Source organism: Salmo trutta, chromosome 8 (genome assembly GCF_901001165.1).
Source record: "Salmo trutta chromosome 8, fSalTru1.1, whole genome shotgun sequence".
NCBI lineage: Eukaryota > Metazoa > Chordata > Actinopteri > Salmoniformes > Salmonidae > Salmo > Salmo trutta.
The window spans coordinates 33,745,636-33,767,991 of NC_042964.1; the positions used below are offsets into that span (position 1 = coordinate 33,745,636).

Here is a 22,356-nt window from a genome sequence, read left to right on the forward strand (position 1 = left end):
TGTAAAGGAGTGCATAAAGGAGTCTGTAAAGGAGTGTGTAAAGGAGTCTGAAAAGGAGTGCATAAAGGAGTGCATAAAGGAGTCTGTAAAGGAGTCTGTAAAGGAGTCTGTAAAGGAGTCTGTAAATGAGTCTGTAAAGGAGTGTGTGAAGGGATGCGTAAAGGAGTGCGTAAAGGAGTCTGTAAATGAGTGTGTGCCCAAGCATGTGGGTCTCCTCCAATCCTGGCTGTCTGGCTGTGATGTGACGTGAAGGCTGCCTGTTGGACTGTGTGTGTGCTCTAGGGTTAAGCTGTGGTTAAGCTGTGGTTAAGCTGTGGTTAAGCTGTGGTCGAGCTGCGGTTGAGCTACCTGCGTGTGTGAATCTGTGTCAGTGTTCGTGTGTGTGTTGTGTTCTCACCTGTGGCTTCCTGACTTTGATGATCCAGGAGGGGGGGACGATGACCCCGGCGTGAGCCCCCAGAGAACAGGGCTCCTCAATCTGATGTAGCTGGAAACACGTCACCTTGTTATGGAACTGAGGGGGGACAGGAGAGGAGAGGAGGAGAGGAGAGAGGGAAGAGAGGGAGGAGATGGGGGTTAGGGGTCTGCAGGTACCGCTACTAACTCACACAGACACTCCAATAGAGAAGAACACACACACACACACACACACAGCCCCAATACACAAACACACACACACATACAAACACACAGAGAAACACACAAGACACTACTCACAGCTTGTTTGCACCAGGAGCAGCTGATGGCCACAATCTCTTTGCTGTGGAAGAACTTCTGCTGGAAGCTCTACCAGACACACAGGATGAATCATGTTATTCATCCAGATATACACAATATACAGGATGCATATCCTTCAGGTGTACAGTAGGTGTGAGTCTTACCTTCCCACACTGTCTGCATTTCCCCTCTTGGCGGCGCCGGTGCACCCAGTGATGCCTCAACATATTCTGCAGTAGACAGGGACGAGGGAGAGGGAAAGAAAGAGAGCTGTCAGAGACTGACATATACAGTAGTTCTCACACACACACACACACACACACACACACACACACACACACACACACACACACACACACACACACACACACACACACACACACACACACACACACACACACACACACACACACACACACACATATCAGAGACACACCATCATCAAATGCTGACTCACATCTCTGAGGCAGCGAGAGCCTCCTTCTCTAAACGTTGGTTTACAGCGGAAGTTAATCTGAGAGAGAAGGAGAGGGTGGGGCAGTGAGAGATGGTAAGGATGTAGCGTCAGGTGTGCTTTATCAGATTGACTTGTTGAAAGGGAGAATTGCAATGTGTGTGTGTGTGTGTGTGTGTGTTACCTTGTCGAGCTGCTCGATGCAGGCGGTGTGGACTACGATCTTACACGCTCCACACTTCCTCCTGGGGGCAGACTTCTTAAAAGAGAGGACACACACACACACCAGAGAAAGCAATGAGACTCACGTAGACACACACACACACATGCGCATGCACACACACACACACACACACACACACACACACACACACACACACACACACACACACACACACACACAGACAAACGGATAAATCTGCCAGCTCGGACCAAGTCACAATAAAATAGTTGTCTACATCAAACACGTATTAATCCCATAATGTGTTAGAGAGGAACTCGACATAGAGAGAGAAAGAGATTTATTTATTGTTTATTTCACTTTTGTTAATTATCTATTTCACTTGCTTTGGCAATGTAAACATATGTTTCCCATGCAAATAAAGCCCTTGAATTGAATTGAATTGAAATTGAAATTGAGAGATCGAGAGAGAGAGAGGGGGGGAGACAGAGGGGGAAGAAAGAGAGAGAGAGAGAGAGACAGATGGGAAACTAGAGAGAGATTACATTTTGGCCTGCTCTTACCAGCCTCTATCTTATTCAGACTAATGACAGTGTTTGTGGCCTGTCCACTAAGAGATATTAAAGGCCAAATGCAGCCGTTTTTATATCAATATCAGATCATTTCTGGGTAACAATTAAGTACCTTACAAACCATGTTTGCATACAACCATTTCATGCGATGAATTACCTGACGCATAAAAAAAGTCACGACCGGGCTGATGGAAATGCCGGTACAGACAATTTGTCCGTCCGACCGGTGGGTACCTTTTTTGTGTCGGTAAAATGTATTATGCGAGAAATGGTGGTGGAACGACCTTAATGCGCAAATATTGACATACTATTAGGCATCATATCGAAGTAAACTTGGAGTCACGCGAAGACATGTTGTGTGGTCCTCCCACTACGACTCGGGAAACTATGCAGTTTATTAGGCTACATATTAAATAAATGATGATGAACTTCACAGGGAGGTGAAAGTGCAAAGGTGATGAGCTTGATGTTGCTTCCCAATAAATATCGAGGATCTTATTCTGGTGACATGATGATCGATGTTTGACTGCCGTTTGACAAAAACAAATAATAGCGCTTTTATCCATAATCTCATAAGACATTGAAGGTAGCCTACCTGCACTGCACTGTATCTGTGAGCTGCTGGCTAGAGAGCATGTGTCAAGACCAGAGTTTTTCTATATAACGCAACAGTTTTTGTGATCAAACCACCAGTAGATTTGAAAATGTGATGGAAACCCATTTAACTTATATTTTTTATTCGGTACATGGGAATTTAACGTTTTTTTGTATGTGCACTACGTCATCACGCACAGCCTTTTACCAGCAAAAAGTCTGTCTGATGGAAAGACATCTCTGGTAGGAAAATGTGCATGTTGTTTTATGCAGACTTTAGAATATTTGCATAAAAATCTGTAGCAAATAGGATGGAATTAGATTTTTTGCTAAAAGCAATATCTTATGCAAGACTTTTGCTGAGAGTGGTCTGAGTCGGGAGGGGAAAACGGACAATTAGTTGTTATTGGCAGAGAGGCCACAGGGATCAATTCTCGGGCCGACTCTTTTCTCTGTATACATCAATGTCACTCTTGCTGCTGGTGATTCTCTGAACCACCTCTAAGCAGACGACACCATTCTGTATACTTCTGGCCCTTCTTTTGACACTGTGTTAACTAACCTCCAGACGAGCTTCAATGCCACACACCACTCCTTCCGTGGCCTCCAACTGCTCTTAAATGCAAGTAAAACTAAATGCATGCTCTTCAACCGATCGCTACCAGCACCTGCCCGCCCGTCCAGCATCACTACTCTGGACGGTTCTGACTTAGAATATGTAGACATCTACGAATACCTAGGTGTCTGGTTAGACTGTAAACTCTCCTTCCAGACTCACATAAAACATCTCCAATCCAAAATTGAATCTAGAATCGGCTTCCTACTTCGCAACAAAGCATCCTTCACTCATGCTGCCTGTCACGCCCTGACCAGGTGAACTCTTCTATTTTGGTCAGGGTGTGGCATTTCTATAGTTTATTTTCTATGTTTTTGGTATAGCCTTGCTTTGGGGCGTAATTCTATGTTGGGTTCTGTTGATTCCCAATCAGAGACAGCTGTCGCTAGTTGCCTCTGATTGGGGAATCATATTTAAGTTCCTTTTCCCCCCACGATGTTTGTGGGTTGTTGTCTCTTTGTTTTGAGCACGTAACGTATCGACAGTTTTCTTGATTTTGTGTACATGTTTAATTCCAGTGTGTTCAATAAACATGTGTTCGCTCCCAGCTGCGTTTTGGTCCGCTTCCTCGTCACCAGGCGACGATCGTTACACTGCCAAACATACCCTCGTAAAACGGACTATCCCACCGATCCTTGACTTCGGCGATGTCATTTACAAAATAGCCCCCAACACTCTACTCAGCAAACTGGATGTAGTCTATCACAGTGCCATCCGTTTTGTCAACAAAGCCCCATATACTACCCACCACTGCGACCTGTATGCTCTCGTTGGCCGGCCCTCGCTTCATATTCGTCGCCAAACCCACTGGCTCCAGGTCATCTATAAGTCTTTGCTAGGTAAAGCCCCGCCTTATCTCAGCTCATTGGTCACCATAGCAGCACCCACCCGTAGCACGCAGTCCAGCAGGTATATTTCACTGGTCACACCCAAAGCCAATTCCTCCTTTGGTAGCATTTCCTTCCAGTTCTCAGGTGCCAATGACTGGAACGAATTGCAAAAATCACTGAAGCTGGAGACTCATATCTCCCTCACTAACTTTAAGCACCAGCTGTCAGAGTAGCTCACAGATCACTGCACCTGTACATAGCCCATCTGTAAGTAGCCCATCCAACTACCTCATCCCCATACTGTTATTTTTTTTTTTGCTCCTTTGCACCCCAGTATCTCTACTTGCACATTCATCTTCTGCACATCTATCACTCCAGTGTTTAATTGCTAAATTGTAATTATTTTGCCACTATGGCCTATTTATTGCCTTACCTCATTTGCACACACTGTTTATAGACTTTTTTCCATTGTGTTATTGACTGTATGTTTGTTTATTCCATGTGTAACTCTGTGTTGTTGTTTGTGTCGCACTGCTTTGTTTATCTTGGCCAGGTCGCAGTTGTAAATGAGAACTTGTTTTCAACTAGCCTACCTGGTTAAATGATGATGAAATAAATGTGTAAAAAAATAAAAAACAGGTTTGGAACTCTCTTTGTTATTTGTCTGCTATCAATTTACTGCATGGTGATATCACCATGGAAAGCCGAAACTCCCGCCCATGCAAACGTGCTGATTAGAAGGTCCTGTGTAGATTGTATTTTCAACAAGAAACTATCAGGAAATATCAGGAAATAACACTGATTAAAATAATTGTTTGTTTCATCAGCTGTTGTACAATAATGATATAAAACACAGGCAAAACTGAATTTTGACTACACAGGGCCTTTAAAGGTAATGTTAAAGATACTACTGCAAATAATATCAAAGCCAATGCACTATGGCAGTGGTTCCCAAACTTTTTGTAGTCCCGCACCCCTTCAAACATTCAACCTCCCACTGCGTACCCCCTCTAGCACCTGGGTCAGCGCACTCTCAAATGTTGTTTTTTTGCCATCATTGTAAGCCTCCCACACACACACTATACGATACATTTATTAAACATAAGAATGAGTGTGAGTTTTTGTCACAACCCGGCTCGTGGGAAGTGACAAAGAGCTCTTATAGGACCAGGGCACAAATAATAATATAATAATAATCAATATTTTTGCTCTTTATTTAACCATCTTACATATAAAACCGTATTACTTCATCGAAATGTTGGGTTGTATTGGAGAGAGTCTCAGTCTTAAATCATTTTCCACACACAGTCTGTGCCTGTATTTAGTTTTCATGCTAGTGAGGGCCGAGAATCCACTCTCACATAGGTACTTGGTTGCAAAGGGCATCAGTGTCTTAACAGCAGGATTTTCCAAGGCAGGATACTCTGAGTGCAGCCCAATCCAGAAATCTGCCAGTGGCATCTGATTAAATACATTTTCACAGAACCACTTGTTGCAATTTCAATGATGCTCTCTTGTTCAGATATCGGTAAGTGGACTGGAGGCAGGGCATGAAAGGGATAACGAATCCAGTTGTTTGTGTCATCCATTTCGGGAAAGTACCTGCGTAATTGCGCACCCAACTCACTCAGGTGCTTCGCTATTTCACATTTGACATTGTCCGTAAGCTTGAGCTAATTTGCACACAAAAAAATCATACAATGATGGAAAGACCTGTGTGTTGTCCTTGTTAATGCAGACAGAAAAGAGCTCCAACTTCTTAATCGGAGGCCTCAGTTTTGTCCCGCACATTGAATATAGTTGCAGAGAATCCCTGTAATCCTAGATTCAGATCATTCACGCGAGAAAAAACATCACCCAGATAGGCCAGTCGTGTGAGAAACTCGTCATCATGCAAGCGGTCAGACAAGTGAAAATGATGGTCAGTGAAGAAAACTTTAAGCTCGTTTCTTTATTAAAAAAACATGTCAATACTTTGCCCTTTGATAACCAGCGCACTTCTGTATTTTGTAAAAGCGTTACATGGTCGCTGCCCCTATCATCGCATAGTGCAGAAAAAACATGAGAGTTCAGAGGCCTTGCTTTAACAAACCATTTTCACTGTAGTGTCCAAAACGCCTTTCAAGCTGTCAGGCATTACCTTGGCAGCAAAAGCCTCTCGGTGGATGCTGCAGTGGACCCAAGTGGCGTAGGGAGCACCTGCTTGCACCCACGTTACCACTCCACTATGTCTCCCTGTCATGGCTTTTGCGCCATCAGTACAGATACCAACATGAGCAGCAGCTACGTTTGGCTACATCAGGACCGTTAGTGGAATACGGTTATTCCACTAACGGAGAGTAACGGTTAATGTGATTGGATGTTAATTATTTGACTAGACTACCTGTATTTGACATTGTGTTGTTATTTCACTGAACACTAGATGGTTTAATTTGATTTTTGGCAGTGAAACGAAGCTACTCAGGCGAGAAAAAAACCTCACCCAAATGTATAGCCCCGTTGGAAAATATAAATGGATTGTTTGAAAATGTGAAGGGAAAAAAAAAGTGTTTTAAAAATTAGAATCACATTTTTATTTGGCGTACCCCCGAAGGCATGGCGTGTACCCCTGGGGGTACGCATACCCCAGTTTGGGGATACCTGCACTTCACTCTACTGATGCTCTCCGTGGCCTTCTAACACAATGTAAATACATACGACTAATAAAACTTGAAATTTGAATTATAGACCTCAGCAGAACACTGTTATCACCAGTGCTCTCCTCACCCACTCTGTCTCTCTCTCCTCTGACCACTCTCTTTCTCTTTCCCCTTCTGTCTCTTCTCTCCCTGTTTCCCTCACTCATCTCTCCACTTTCTGTCCTTTGTCCTTTCTGTCAGTCTACCCCCCTCCTCTCCTTCTCCCTCCCTCTCTTTCTCTCGCTGTCTCTATTTTCGACTCTCTCTCTCTCGCTCTCTCTCTCTCTCTCTCTCTATCCCTCTCTCTGTCTCAGTCTCCCCCTCTAGCCTCCCCCCCTCCCTCTCTCCCTCCCTCTCCATATACTCACTGCAGTCTTCAGTACACAGGTGTCTTCTCCCAGGTAGCACAGCTCTCCAGAACAACTGGTCTCCAGCCACAGGTGGTCTCCGTTCACAGCAGTCTCCTACACACACACACGCACAGCCACACAAAATTCAGCGTGCGCACACGCACACAAAGGAACATGTTAAACCTTCTCCCACATGCCCGGCAGACAAACAGTGTATGAGTGTTTAATGTGTATAATTGTCCATTGGGTTCCAGTGTGTGGGCGAGGGAAATATATCCTCCCCTACAGGGTGTGTGGATCAAACATAAAACACACAAAAAAACACACAGAGAAGCAGCACAGCACAACCACAATCACATTATTCGCTCTGTGCTGCATGATGTTGATACGTTAGCTCATTAAAGTTTAATGGCGGGGGGTTGTGTGTGTGTGTGTGTGTGTGTGTGTGTGTGTGTGTGTGTGTGTGTGTGTGTGTGTGTGTGTGTGTGTGTGTGTGTGTGTGTGTGTGGATCATGCAGAGAGGGAAATGCCAGTAATGACGTTTAGGAAATCTCCTGCATGGAGGGACCTATTGCTCCCCAGGTACAGCTGGGTTGGATTCCTGGGTGTGCCCTTACAGGGAAAACCACACCAATTTCACCTGATGAGGTGTTTCACATGTGATCTTATGTGAAGTGAATGTGATCAAATATGACAACATGTAAAAAGCAACATGTGATAACATGAAACTGCACATGTGACAAACATAGGGATGCCAAATATTTTCACATGTGAAACTGCAATTGTGAGGTGAGAACATGTTATTCTATGTGAAAAGGTGGTGTTAGCATCTACATTTTATACATGTGAACACATGGTTTCACATGTGAACAACTGAACTCACACGTGTCTCTTTTGTTTTCACATGTGAACATTTCAGCTCAACATGTGAAAACACGTGAAACTGCAAATTTCACATGTTTATTGTAAGGGAAATGAATGAAATGGTATGGGGTTTTAAAGTAAGTGGTATGCCATTCAGCTAAAATAGTGTTAAAATCTTTAATCAATGACAATATGATTACATTTGACATGACCACCTAGTACTGAATTTTCAATATGATCCCACCTAGGATTTGAACTCACAACCTCTGGATTTGGGATACACTGAGAGTTCTGTAGCAGTCCAATACACAGTCATTACCTATAATACATCTCTGCACTGCTATGTTAGTTCTCATTTAAAGACATGCTCCGGAACTTTGGTGACTAGTAAGTATTTTCTAAACCTCTTGCTGTGGGCTGGATGTGTCAATGTGTAGTTCATGCATGCATAATCTATTAGCAGAATTAATATCTTACCTCAATTAGCCATGAAATCCCTCATTTGAAAGCAACAGTTTTTCTGGAAGCTGTGCTGCACCATTTTCCCTCCATTTCCCCCATATGGCCCAGAACCCGAGCAATTCGAGTTCAACCAATGGGCTTCAGCCTCTCGCCCCATGAGTGACAGCTAGCAAGAGGCACATCATGAACCCATAGCAGAGCGAGAGAGAGCAATGACGTGATGCACATACTGTATGAGATGTAGTAGGCAATTTTCGGGGACCACTTTTGGCTCGTGAGTTCTACTTTCAGAACTACTGGCGAAAAAGTATACAAAAGTACCGGAGAATCTCTTTAATCTGACTATTCTCCCATCATTGATTTAATTGATGTATTTCAGACATTTGAGGGTTTTCTGTATAGACATCGAATGTTGATGGGGCATATTATTCTGCTTTAATGTTACTCCTGAATCACTATGGTAAATATAATCGTTTTTCTTGAGTGTATTTTTAACAAAACTGAGATTGAATATGAAGTTCAAAGTGTTGGAATACAGGTGAAATCAGTCGTTGACACAGACATGGTGGCGTTGTCACGCCCTGACCATAGAGAGCCTTTTATTCTCTATGTTGGTTAGGTCGGGGTGTGACTAGGGTGGGTAATCTAGGTTGTTTTATTTCTATGTTGGCCTGGTATGGTTCCCAATCAGAGGCAGCCGTTTATCGTTGTCTCTGATTGGGGATCATATTTAGGCAGCCATTTCACCACTGTGTTTTGTGGGATCTTGTTTTGTTTATGTGTAGTTGCCTATGAGCACTCCAGAACGTCACGTTTCGTTTGTTCATTTATTGTTTTGTATTTGCTGAAGTTTCACTTAATAATAAAGATGTGGAACGCTACGTACGCTGCGCCTTGCTCCAGTTCTTACGACGATCGTGACAGAAGATCCCACCACAACAGGACCAAGCAGCGTGCCCAGGAGAGAGTATCCTGGACTTTGGAAGAGATTTTGGATGGGGAGGGATCCTGGACTTGGGAGGAAATCCTGGCAGGACAGGATTGCCTACCTTGGCGGCAGACGCAAGGAGAGAAGGGAGGACAGCGACGACGCTGGGGTTTGCGGCCACAAGGAAAGGGGGGGGGGCACACGGGGTGGTCGGCGTAGCCGAGGAGTGAACCAGAGCCAATCTGGGAGAAGAGGGAGAAAGTGGAGGAGAGTGAATGGAGAGAGTCAGAGACCATCAGTGAGTTGATGGAGAAATTAGAGGAGAGAGAAATGAGAGAGTTGTTGTGTTGGTATATGCTGCACGACATTCGCCCTAAGGAGCGTGTTATCTGTTTGATGCCACCTGAGTCAGCTCTTCATACTCGTCCTGAGGAGCGTGCTAGCAGTCTGGTAAAAACTGTGCCAGCTCCACGCACCAGGTCTCCATTACGCCTCCACAGCCCTGTACGCCCTGTGCCAGCTCTCCGCACTCGCCTTGAGGAGCGTATCATTTGTCCGGTACTATGTGTGCCGGCTCTACGTACCAAGTCTCCAGTACGCCTTCACAGCCCAGTACGTCCTGTGCCAGCTCCCCGCACTCGCCATGCAAAATGTGTAATTGTTCCGGTACAATTTATGCCGGCTCTACGCACCAGGTGTCCAGTGCGCCTCCATAGCCCAGTACGTCCTGTGCCAGCTCCTCGCACTCGCCCTGAAGAGCGTGTCACCAGTCCGGTGCAACCTGTGCCGGTCCCACGCATCAGGCATCCAGTGCCCCGAGCTTCTGGCGACGGTTCACAGTCCAGAGCTTCCGTCGACGGTTCACAGTCCGGAACCTCCTATGACGGTCCACAGTCCGGAACCACCTGCGACGGTCCACAGTCCGGAACCTCCTACGACGGTCCACAGTCCGGAACCTCCTACGACGGTCCACAGTCCGGAATCTCCTACGACGGTCCACAGGCTGGAGCCCTCCTTTGCGCCGGTGCCCAATCCAGGCACGGCGTCCAGTCCAGCACTAAGGCCGGAGCCTTCCTCTAAGCCAGGTGCCCAGTCCTGGCACAGCGTTCAGTCCCGCTCCAAGGCTGGAGCCCTCCTTTGCGCCGGTGCCCAATCCAGGCACGGCGTCCAGTCCAGCACTAAGGCCGGAGCCTTCCTCTAAGCCAGGTGCCCAGTCCTGGCACAGCGTTCAGTCCCGCTCCAAGGCCGGAGCCTTCCTCTGCGCCGATGCCCAGTCCGGGGGCAGCGTTCAACCCAGCTCCATGGCCGGGGTCCTCCTCTGCGCCGAGGCCCAGTCTGGGTACGGCGTTCTACCCGGCTCCATGGCCGGACCCGTGATCTGGGCGGGGGCATAGTCCCGCACTAGAGCTGCCACCAATGCTGGCGGATCCGCGAGCGGAGTGGGTACTTCGCCCCGCACCGGAGCCGCCACTGACGCTAGATACCCACCCGGACCCTCCCCTAAAGAGTCAGGTTTTGCAGCTGGAGTCTGCACCTTTGGGTGGGTGGAGGGGGGGGGTACTGTCACGCCCTGACCATAGAGAGCCTTTTATTCTCTATGTTGGTTAGGTCGGGGTGTGACTAGGGTGGGTAATCTAGGTTGTTTTATTTCTATGTTGGCCTCTGAGGCAGACATTTATCGTTGTCTCTGATTGGGGATCATATTTAGGCAGCCATTTCCCCACTGTGTTTTGTGGGATCTTGTTTTGTTTATGTGTAGTTGCCTGTGAGCACTCCAGAACGTCACGTTTCATTTGTTCGTTTATTGTTTTGTATTTTCTGAAGTTTCACTTTACAATAAAGATGTGGAACGCTACGTACGCTGCGCCTTGGTCCAGTTCTTACGACGATCGTGACAGGCGTAGCAAGTTGATCGTCGTGCTGCGAACTAAGAGGTTGTGAGTTCAAACCCCAGGGAGGACGGGTTGAATAAAAAGCCCTGTATAAACAAACAATCTAATCAAGTGTGTCAAATACGTAAGTTGGAAATGTTGTGTGTGTATCCTAAGAACTGATTTTTGTTTGCAGGGCATCACCTGTGAAATCTCAGGTGAAATACTCAATCCATATTTGAAAGGTTATGTGATCATGTTTTCACATGTGAAATTCAACAGGTGAAATCATGTGGTTTTTCCGTAAGGGTGTGTGCGTGCACGTGTGTGTGTGTTTGTTTGTGTGTGTGACTCACTGTCCAGTCAACGGACGTGCGTATCTCCTTGGAAGGTCCGTTAGTGATGGGGGGCATGGGTTTGTGGACCGGGGCCAAGTGCTGGAGACCCGACCGCGAGATGGCTTTCCTGAAAAACACACGCATTATTAAAGTATTAGTGTAATCCATCAAATCTCTTGACCTGTAATCAGTGAAATGAAGGGATTCATTGACGAGTACCATCTTTAATCAGTGACATGAAAGAACTCAGGTGATTGAGGGAAACAGCACCATGTTTCTTTTAGAGAGGACTGCGCGAAGCTACTTCAGTACACTGACCCAGTAGCCCCAATACTCTGGAGAGATGTGGAGAGAAAGAAAGAGAGGGGGACGGAGGGAGAGAGAGAAAACGTCTGTTCTCTCAGTCAGGGGTAGGATGAGTCAGCAGTGTTGAGAGCTGCTCCTGGCGCCCTCTCCCTCAATATAACCTCCCCACAACCACCACACAACCTCCTTAAAGCCTCCCCTACAACAAACCACAACCTCCTCAAAGCCTCCCCACAACCTCCCTATAACCAACGTTGAGAGTTAAACCTCTGCTATCTGCTCACAGCAACATTTGTATGCGTAATGCATAATAGCACTATAATATGGAGTATGTTCAGTATAATGTAATACAATATATATAACATTCAGATCCATCCTACAGAGTAGCTGTCTGTATTCCCATCTCCAGCCAGCCCGCTGTAACTGTAACAATCTAGGTGGGTTAAATAACAGGAACTATCCAGCTCCACCTCTCTCTCATCTGTCCTATGCAGTATGCAACACACAGGGCGTAGAGTGAGCCCTGCGTGTGTGTGTGTGTGTGTGTGTGTGTGTGTGTGTGTGTGTGTGTGTGTGTGTGTGTGTGTGTGTGTGTGTGTGTGTGTGTGTGTGTGTGTGTGTGTGGTTTGCTTTTTGCGAGGACAAGGATAGTAAAACAAGGAAAAAGTAGGGATATTTGGCTGGTCCCAACAAGGAAAAAGTATTTTTTTAAGTTTGGGGTTTAGGGTTAGTGTTAGAATTAGGGTTAGAGGTTTAGGGTTAGGAGATAGGATTAGGTTTAGTTTTAGGGATTAAGGTTAGGGTTACACGCTGACCACACCGCTCGCATCGCGTGCACGAGCATTGCAAAATAAACATACACATACATGTTATTCAATCATTGCACCCCCACTGCTGGAGCGCGCCAACGAGCGTCTGCGTTGCCAAGCGCTAAAATAGGAGTCAGTTCAATTTGTAACGCTGAACACGGTTCAAGTCCTGCCTCTCCCATCTCCTCATTGGCAGAGACCCACGTGCCATCTCCTCATTGGTTATACCCACGTGGGTGATTGAAAGACGAACTGAGGTTGGTCGTCGTTGTGGTAACTATGAAAGCTAGATGCCAATCACCATATAAAGTCCAAAGAAGAAAACGTCTGGAAGGAGGAGAGGTGACTAGAAACGATTCGGTTGATCATTTGATGTGTGGATTAATTGTCGGAGTAGACGACCTTGTGCATTTCAGGTAAAATAACAACTCAACGTTTATATCCCAGGACAAATTAGCTAGCAACAGCAAGCTAGCTAGCTAAATTGCCATAAATGAAATGTTTAATGCTTTTCGACCTGTCCCCAAATGAATATAATTGGTTCAGAGTTTGATTTGATATTTCAACCTGCGTGTCGTGATCGTGTTTGATGTGGGGGGACAAAATGAATTTGCGCTCGATGGCGCACGCGCCCGTCCGGTTTGGGTACGGTGTTAGAGTTAAGGTTAGGGTTAGGTTAAAGGTCATGGTTAGGGTTTAGGGAAAATGGGATTTTGAATGGGAATCAATTGTTTGGTCCCCACAAGGATAGTACAAAAATGTGTGTGTGTAAGAGAGAGTGAGTGGATAGGTAAGGTGGAAAGTGTGCCTAATTCCCCTGGCGCCAAAGATGTCGATTAAGGCAGCCCCCCCGCACATCTTTGATTCAGAGGGGTTGGGTTAAATGCAGAAGACACATTTCAGTTGAAGGCATTCAGTTGTACAACTGACTAGGTATCCCCCCCTTTCCCTTTCCCGAATACCTGACACCCTGTCGAAAGTTTCAGACCTCATCTAGAATTATCCACCGTGACAAAAACAGAGTCTGCTTACAGGGCTGTGTAACACGATCCCCTGCGCACACACACACATACACACACACACACACACACACATACACACACACACACACACACACACAAAAATTGATGTACGTGGGTGACAACACGCGACTGAATGCATGCCACTGAGGCCAACACACACACACACACCACATTGACAGACACTACAGAAGAGACAATAATGCACCTAGAAATCTATCGCATTAGCGGATACCAGTGATAACATAACACACACACACGCACACACACAGACATCCATACTGTCCAAACACACTTAACCCCTGTTCTCATCGGATACCAGAGATAAAGCAACACACACACAAACTGCCCACACACGCTCATCAGTGTGTTTAGTGTTGAGTGATCTAGATTAAACTAACCTGATTATACCCGGGACCTGATCTGACAGGATAGACAGTCTGTGTAGACTGACAGAGTAGAGATACGGAAGTGTGTGTGAGAGAGTGGAATAAAGAGAGAGAGAAAGAGAGAGAGTGTATGATAGCGAGAGTGATAGAGAGGGAGAGATAGACCGTTTTCATTCCCTACTATCAACACCTGATGCCTCAGAGATCAGAGAGTAGTTATGTACTGTAGTGTGTTGAACACACGCACACACACACACACACACACACACACACACACACACACACACACACACACACACACACACACACACACACACACACACACACACACACACACACAGAGAGAGAGAGACACAGACACAGACAGACAGACCACCATTGCATTTCAACTGCATGCTTAGTAATCTACTAAGTACATAGCAGGATCAAGGTATTAGAGCTTGATTTGATGACTTTGGTGTTGGACTGGATGGATATACAGTAATGGGGGCTCTACAGAGGAATGAGTCGGCTCAGGCACCTAACAGTCAACAGGGTAACAGATTAGAATATTCACTCCATGGTTGGGGTTCATTCAGTTCACTTTTCAGTTTTCAGTTCACTAAATCCAGGAAGTGAATTGAAATTAAACTAATCCCTTCAAAAAAAATCCTCAGAGGAAACACTGGGCAAAATTGTGAATTAACCGAATTGAAAACTGAATTGATCCCAACTGGTGATTGACACTCCCCTAATGTAGACGTTAGTGGCTGCTGGTGTATCACGTAAACCAAAGAAAGTTCTGGACAAATCTGATACTCACACAACTGACTGATTAATTGAGAAACTACTGAAAAAAGCAGACTGTGCCTCTGCCTCCTTCCTATGCCTCCCACTCTCCATCTCTATCCCTCCGCTTTCCCTCTTCCCTCTCTCTCTCTCTCTCTCTCTCTCTCTCTCTCCTCGTCTATTATTTATTCTTCCCTCCCATGCCTCCAACTCTCTCTCTCTCTCCCTCTCTCTCTCTCTCGCTCCCCATCCACCTCCTCTTCTTATCTCCTCATTCTCTCCTTTGTCCTCCTTGCCTACTCCTCTTCTTTCTCCTCCTCTTCTTCCTCCTCTTCCTTCTATAAGTCGTGGCAGCAGTGCAAGGCTGACATGGTTGCTATAGTAACCACCCAGTATGCACCAGTTGCCTCTGTGTGAAGATGTAATTATAGAGTAGAGACTTAGTGTCAGCATCATGGTCTGCACACACACACACACGCATGTGCACGCGCATGCACACGCCCGCGCACGCACACATACACAGACACATGCGCACACACCTGTATCCTCTGACTGTCAGGCTGCTACACAGGCGGGACCAACCCCCAACTACACACCATTACAGTAAAGAGGAGGTCCCCATACTGTACCCACTCAATGCCTCTACCAAGATAGCATCTCATATAAAAGCAACTCCAACACAGTGCCTATTGTAACTGTTCAACAGCATTATATACAGCTGAAGTCGGAAGTTTACATACACTTAGGTTGGAGTCATTAAAACTCGTTTTTCAACCACTCCACAAATTTCTTGTTAACAAACTATAGTTTTAGCAAGTCGGTTAGGACATCTACTTTGTGCATGACACAAGTCATTTTTCCAGCAATTGTTTACAGACAGATTATTTCACTTATAAATCACTGTATCACAATTCCAGTGGGTCAGAAGTTTAACATACACTAAGTTGAATGTGCCTTTAAACAGCTTGAAAAATTCCAGAAAATGATGTCATGGCTTTAGAAGCTTCTGATAAGCTAATTTACATCATTTGAGTCAATTGGAGGTGTACCTGTGGATGTATTTCAAGGCCTACCTTGCCTCTTTGCCTGACATCATTGGAAAATCAAAAGAAATCAGCCAAGACCCCAGAAAAACATTGTAGACCTCCACAAGTCTGGTTCATCCTCGGGAGCAATTTCCAAACGCCTGAAGGTACCATGTTCATCTATACAAACAATAGTACGCAAGTATAAACACCATGGGACCACGCAGCCATCATACCGCTCAGGAAGGAGACGCATTCTGTCTCCTAGAGATGAACGTAATTTGGTGCGAAAAGTGCAAATCTATCCCAGAACAACAGCAAAGGACCTTGTGAAGATGCTGGAGGAAACAGCTACAAAAGTATCTATATCCACAGTAAAACGAGTCCTATATCGACATAACCTGAAAGGCCGCTCAGCAAGGAAGAAGCCACTGCTCCAAAACCGCCATAAAAAAGCCAGACTACGGTTTGCAACTGCACATGGGGGCAAAGATTGTACATTTTGGAGAAATGTCCTCTGGTCTGATGAAACAAAAATAGAACTGACCATAATGACCATCGTTATGTTTGGAGGAAAAAGGGGGAGGCTTGCAAGCCGAAGAACACCATCCCAACCGTGAAGCACGGGGGTGGCAGCATCATGTTGTGGGGGTGCTTTGCTGCAGGAGGGACTGGTGCACTTCCCAAAATAGATGGCATCATGAGTCACGAAAATTATGTGGATATATTGAAGCAACATCTCAAGACATCAGTCAGGAAGTTAAAGCTTAGTCGCAAATGGGTCTTTCCAAATGGACAATGACCCCAAACATACTTCCAAAGTTGTGGCAAAATGGCTTCAGGGCAACAAAGTCAAGGTATTGGAGTGGCCATCACAAAGCCCTGACCTCACCTGACTGGAACTCATCAGGCAGATGTCTCTGGAATACACACAGACCCCATACAAATACACACATAGACGCATACCCTAAACCAGTGGTTTTGAACGCTCTCCTCGGCACCCCCAGGCATTTCACAATGTTGTTGTAGCCCTAAACTAGCTCACCTGATTCAAGTAGTCCAGTGCTTGATAATTAGCTGAATCTCTGGAATAATTCAAATCCACGGAACGGCAGGGGTGTCCCGGAGGAGAGGTTTGAAAAGCCATGCCCTAGGCGGCCGCGCACTCACCTGTAACCCAGCAGCCTGCGATACCAACGTGTTTCTTTTTTCTACCTCTCCTTTTCATCCCCCTCTGCTCCTCGGTCCTTTTCTCTCCATCATTCTTCCACAAACGCTCCTCTACTCCTCCCCCCTGCACTTCTACAGACCTGCAACTGGTCTCCACTGATCTACGGGCAGCTGAGACTTGACACCAGTCACCTATACCGTGTGTGTGTGTGTGTGTGTGTGTGTGTGTGTGTGTGTGTGTGTGAGTGAGTGAGTGAGTGAGTGAGTGAGTGAGTGAGTGAGTGAGTGAGTGAGAGTGTGCGTAGTGTCAGATGGTCCGTGCAACTTAGCCACATCATCCCAGTCTTCCCCCGTCTCAGTCACCCCAAGGTCTATTCTGGGAACATTGCGTCATTACGCAACCCTCACGACCCTGACCGTTGACCCACAACCCTCACGACCCTGACCGTTGACCCACAACCCTCACGACCCTGACCGTTGACCCACAACCCTCACAACCCTGACCGTTGACCCACAACCCTCAGGACCCTGACCGTTGACCCACAACCCTCACGACCCTGACCGTTGACCCACAACCCTCACGACCCTGACCGTTGACCCACAACCCTCACGACCCTGGCCGTTGACCCACAACCCTCACGACCCTGACCGTTGACCCACAACCCTCACGACCCTGACCGTTGACCCACAACCCTCACGACCCTGACCGTTGACCCACAACCCGACACCGACAGCTGTTCGTCAGCGCGCCGTCCAAGGTTTTACGTGACATAGAATTCACAACATCACGTACACAGTGATTTTTGTTGTTTCTTTTAAGACGGAATGAGAGTTTCTTCAACCGCAAACACACATCACACACACAGACACACCCACACACACACCCACATAAAGGTCCAATGCACACAAACACATACATAGACAATGGCAGGAAAAGTCAAAATAGTGTAGACCAAAAACACGAAGACCTTAACGACACGCATTAAGCACTCACAGACAGACACACACTGACCAGGGGTGGACGAGACTAGGGAGAGGGTCAGGAAAAGGTTGTCATGGTAACCTCAAACTTCCTTCCCTCTGAGTTCATCTAAATACAGCATCTCTCTCTCTCTCTCTCTCTCTCTGAGTGGGTGTATGTGAGAGCAGCTGCAGTGAGAACAGAGCGCGGCATACTATCAGCTCCTATTAGATCAAGTCCTCTCCTCGCAGCACTGCTATGACACACACACACCCCAACCAAAGCACTTTGAACACACAGCCTGCTAGATCAGACTGTGTATCATATACAACACAAACACACTTAACTAAAATCCCTGTGAGACTTCAACACTTCTTCAAAAAAACAAAAGAGAGAAGAGGAGTGAGGAGAGAGGAGAGGAGAAGAGAGGTATGGAGAGAAGAGAGAGGAGAAGAGAAGAGAGGTATGGAGAGAGGAGAGGAGAGGTATGGAGAGAGGAGAGGAGAGGTATGGAGAGAGGAGAGGAGAGGTATGGAGAGAGGAGAGGAGAGGTATGGAGAGAGGAGAGAGGAGAGGAGAAGAGAGGTATGGAGAGAAGAGAGAGGAGAAGAGAAGAGAGGTATGGAGAGAGGAGAGGAGAGGTATGGAGAGAGGAGAGAGGAGAGGAGAAGAGAGGAATGGAGAGAGGAGAGGAGAAGAGAGATATGAAGAGAGGAGAGGAGAGGAGAGGAATGGAGAGAGGAGAGGAGAAGAGAGATATGGAGAGAGGAGAGGAGATGTATGGAGAGAGGAGAGGAGAGGAGAAGAGAGGTATGGAGAGAGGAGAGGAGAGGAGAAGAGAGGTATGGAGAGAGGAGAGGAGAAGAGACGTATTGAGAGAGGAGAGGAGAGGAGAGGAGAAGAGAGGTATGGAGAGAAGAGAGAGGAGAGGAGAAAAAAGGTATGGAGAGAGGAGAGAGGACAGGAGAAGAGAGGTATGGAGAGAAGAGAGAGGAGAGGAGAAGAGAGGACTGGAGAGAAGAGAGATATGGAGAGAAGAGAGAGGACAGGAGAAGAGGGGTATGGAGAGAGGAGAGAGGACAGGAGAAGAGAGGTATGGAGAGAGGAGAGAGGACAGGAGAAGAGAGGTATGGAGAGAAGAGAAAGGAGAGGAGAAGAGAGGTATGGAGAGAAGAGAGAGGAGAGAGGAGAAGAGAGCTATGGAGAGAGGAGTGAGGAGAGGAGAAGAGATGTATGGAGAGAAGAGAGATATGGAGAGAAGAGAAGAAAGAGAGGTATGGAGAGAGGAGAGGAGAGGAGCGGTATGGAGAGAGGAGAGGAGAGGAGCGGTATGGAGAGAGGAGAGAGGACAATAGAAGAGAGGTATGGAGAGAAGAGAGGAGAGGAGAAGAGAGGTATGGAGAGAGGAGAGGAGAAGAGAGGAATGGAGAGAGGAGAGAGTAGAGGTATGGACAGAGGAGAGAGGAGAGGTATGGAGAGAGGAGAGAGGAGAGAGTAGAGGTATGGACAGAGGAGAGAGGAGAGGTATGGACAGAGGAGAGAGGAGAGGTATGGAGAGAGGAGAGAGTAGAGGTATGGACAGAGGAGAGAGGAGAGGTATGGAGAGAGGAGAGAGGAGAGAGTAGAGGTATGGACAGAGGAGAGAGGAGAGGTATGGAGAGAGGAGAGAGGAGAGAGTAGAGGTATGGACAGAGGAGAGAGGAGAGGTATGGAGAGAGGAGAGAGTCGAGGTATGGAGCGGCTTGCTTTGTCAGCACGATTCACTGGCAGATAAAAGACAATCCCATCTTTGACTCTTCCCTTATTTCTGCTAAATGAAACCAATGTACTGTTGGAGGGAGATAAGAAAGCGCTGAGTGGAGAAGAGGAGGACAAGATGCTACTGAAACAGCAGACGTGTCCCCAATCTGTTTGTCTTCTTTAACCCTGTAACGTCTGAGGTTTTTAGCATTGTAACACACACACAACAGACACATTTGCAAATACACACACTCGCAAACACGCATTCGCAAAGACACACACACACACACACACACAAGTAATAGCATGGCTGCCTGGACACCAGTGGAGAGGGAGGAGTAGGTGTTGGAGAGAGAGGATAACCTGTGTGTGTGTGTGTGTGTGTGTGTGTGTGTGTGTGTGTGTGTGTGTGTGTGTGTGTGTGTGTGTGTGTGTGTGTTAGAGCTCCATCCTGCCTGTGCAGACAGGAAGCCTGGGCCTTTCCCTCTGACCCCCCTCCCCCCTTCCTCTTTCTATTTCTATCCCTCTCCCACCCCACCTCTAACCACACACACACACACACACACACATTCCCACTGCTTTCATCTCTACTTCATCACATCCACGTCATCCTCTTTCTCTCTCTCCCTCTGACAGGGAAAAATGATCATCTCTTTCCCCTGTTCCTGTCAGTTTGGCTTAACACAACCTGTCTCCTCTCCTCTCCTCCCCTCTCCTCTCCTCCCCTCTCCTCTCCTCTCCCTCCCCCTCTCCTCTCCTCTCCTCCCCTCTCCTCCCTCTCCTCTCCCTCCCCTCTCCTCTCCTCTCCTCCTCCCTCCCCTCCCTCTCCTCTCCTCTCCTCTCCTCCCCTCTCCTCTCCTCTCCTCCCTCTCCTCCCCTCTCCTCTCCTCTCCTCTCCCTCCCCTCCTCCCCTCCTCCTCCCCTCTCCTCTCCCTCCCCTCTCCTCTCCTCTCCCTCCTCCCCTCCCCTATCCTCTCCCCTCTCCTCTTCCTCCCCCCTCCTCCCTCTCCTCTCCTCCCCTCTCCTCCCTCCCTCCCTCTCCTCTCCCTCTCCTCTCCCTCTCCCTCTCCTCCCTCTCCTCTCCTCCCTCCTCCCTCTCCTCTCCTCCCCTCTCCTCTCCTCCCCTCCCCTCCCCTCTCCTCTCCTCTCCTCCTCCCCTCCCCTCCCCTCTCCTCTCCTCCCCTCTCCTCTCCTCTCCTCTCCTCTCCTCCCCTCTCCTGCCTTTCTTTTTGGAATGTGTGTATTAAAGAGAGTTGAGAGTAACAGAGGAGTGGGGAGGGGAGGAGGACAGTGGAGGGAGGGAGAGGAAGAGAGCAAAGAGAGGGAAAGAAGGAGAGCAGAGAGAGGAGGAGGAAGAGGTGTCAGACTCTGAGGAGGGTTAGGGTCCCAATAGAACAGATGCTCACCGCTGCTGTCCTTGACCAGGAGCAGAGGGTGTGAGCCCTGCGTGTGTGTGTGTGTGTGTGTGTGTGTGTGTGTGTGTGTGTGTGTGTGTGTGTGTAAGGGTGGTTCAAGCTGTCCTTCCCTTCACTCCTCTATTGGCCTACATTACTTTTCCTTAGGCAGAGAGAGAGAGAGAGAGAGAGAGAGAGAGAGAGAGAGAGAGAGAGAGAGAGAGGGTCAGTGGGTGGTTTGGCTCTGCACCCCAACCTCCAAACAGAATCCAAGCGCTCGGGGGCTCAAGCTTCTCTCTTCTCTCATCCTTCTGTCCGTCCTTCCTCTTTCATGCTACGGAAGAAAGGAAGCAGCACATTCTTCCAAAAATCCTACCCTGCCAACCCCATCTCCTCTCAAAAACAGCTTTAATGGCATATCTCTCTGTCTGTCTCTCTCTCTCTCTTTCAGTGTGTGTGTGTGTGTGCATGGGCATCAGTTCCAGAATTGTGGGAGGGAATGTGCCCACTCGTGGCAGAGGATCCTCTCTCCCTCTAAGTCTCTCTCTCTCTGTTCTCCTCTCATTCTCCCGCAGTTCTCTCATTCTCCCTCTCTTTCACACAGGGCCGGGACACCTCAATAAATGACCCAGTGTGTGTGGTGTGTGTGTGTGTGTGTGTGTGTGTGTGTGTGTGTGTGTGTGTGTGTGTGTGTGTGTGTGTGTGTGTGTGTGAGTAGGTGTGCGTATATGTACGTATGTGTGTGCACGTGTGAATGCGTCTGCGTGTACTGTGGGGGAAGTATCTGAAGCATACTGCTCTCCATGTGTTTGACCTTTCATCAGCTCAGAATCGACCGGCCAGCAGAAGAAAAGGACTGAACCATCATATCAAGGTATAATACCAGCACTTACCTCTTTCATTCAAAGTCCCTTGTGTTGAAGGTGCAATCTGTAGTTTTACCTCTGGTACAAAACATTGACCAAGGTGGGACTGACTGTGCAAGGTTAACTGATGCTGGAATATGGCTGGAATAATGTTGCAATAGGGTTAGCGTAAGGTTTAAAAAGGGGTTGTATTAATAATGTTCAAACAGGGTTAGAATGAGGTTGCAACAACACTGGGTCACTGTTGAACCAAGAGCTAGATTGCATTCATGTCGCAATAGGGTTAGGCAAAGGTTCTGATAAAGTTAGAGTTGGGTAGGAATGACGTTGGAACGGGATTAGACAGAGGTTAGGCTGGCTGCTGAGGGAGTGGTGTCTCCTGGTTTCTGTCTCACTCTCATCTCCTCACTGGCTAATGGAATCAATGATTTACTAAATGAGGCTCTGCTACCCA

At 47.2% G+C, this 22,356-nt stretch overlaps 1 protein-coding gene across 4 annotated transcripts in view; it reads right to left on the bottom strand.

Moving 5' to 3' along the window:
• LOC115198735 (diacylglycerol kinase iota) overlaps nucleotides 1-22,356 on the bottom strand; it is a 53,845-nt gene that overhangs the window by 23,431 nt on the left and 8,058 nt on the right. For 3 of the 4 annotated variants that reach the window (XM_029760970.1, XM_029760969.1, XM_029760967.1), the window contains exons 2-8: nucleotides 11,474-11,582; nucleotides 7,011-7,106; nucleotides 1,356-1,430; nucleotides 1,175-1,231; nucleotides 882-947; nucleotides 718-786; nucleotides 398-514 (exon numbers count right to left, since the gene is read on the bottom strand). In XM_029760970.1, coding sequence (XP_029616830.1) covers nucleotides 398-514; nucleotides 718-786; nucleotides 882-947; nucleotides 1,175-1,231; nucleotides 1,356-1,430; nucleotides 7,011-7,106; nucleotides 11,474-11,582 — 589 coding nt within the window. The remainder of the gene's footprint in view (nucleotides 1-397; nucleotides 515-717; nucleotides 787-881; nucleotides 948-1,174; nucleotides 1,232-1,355; nucleotides 1,431-7,010; nucleotides 7,107-11,473; nucleotides 11,583-22,356) is intronic. The other variant, XM_029760968.1, reaches the window with a different exon arrangement.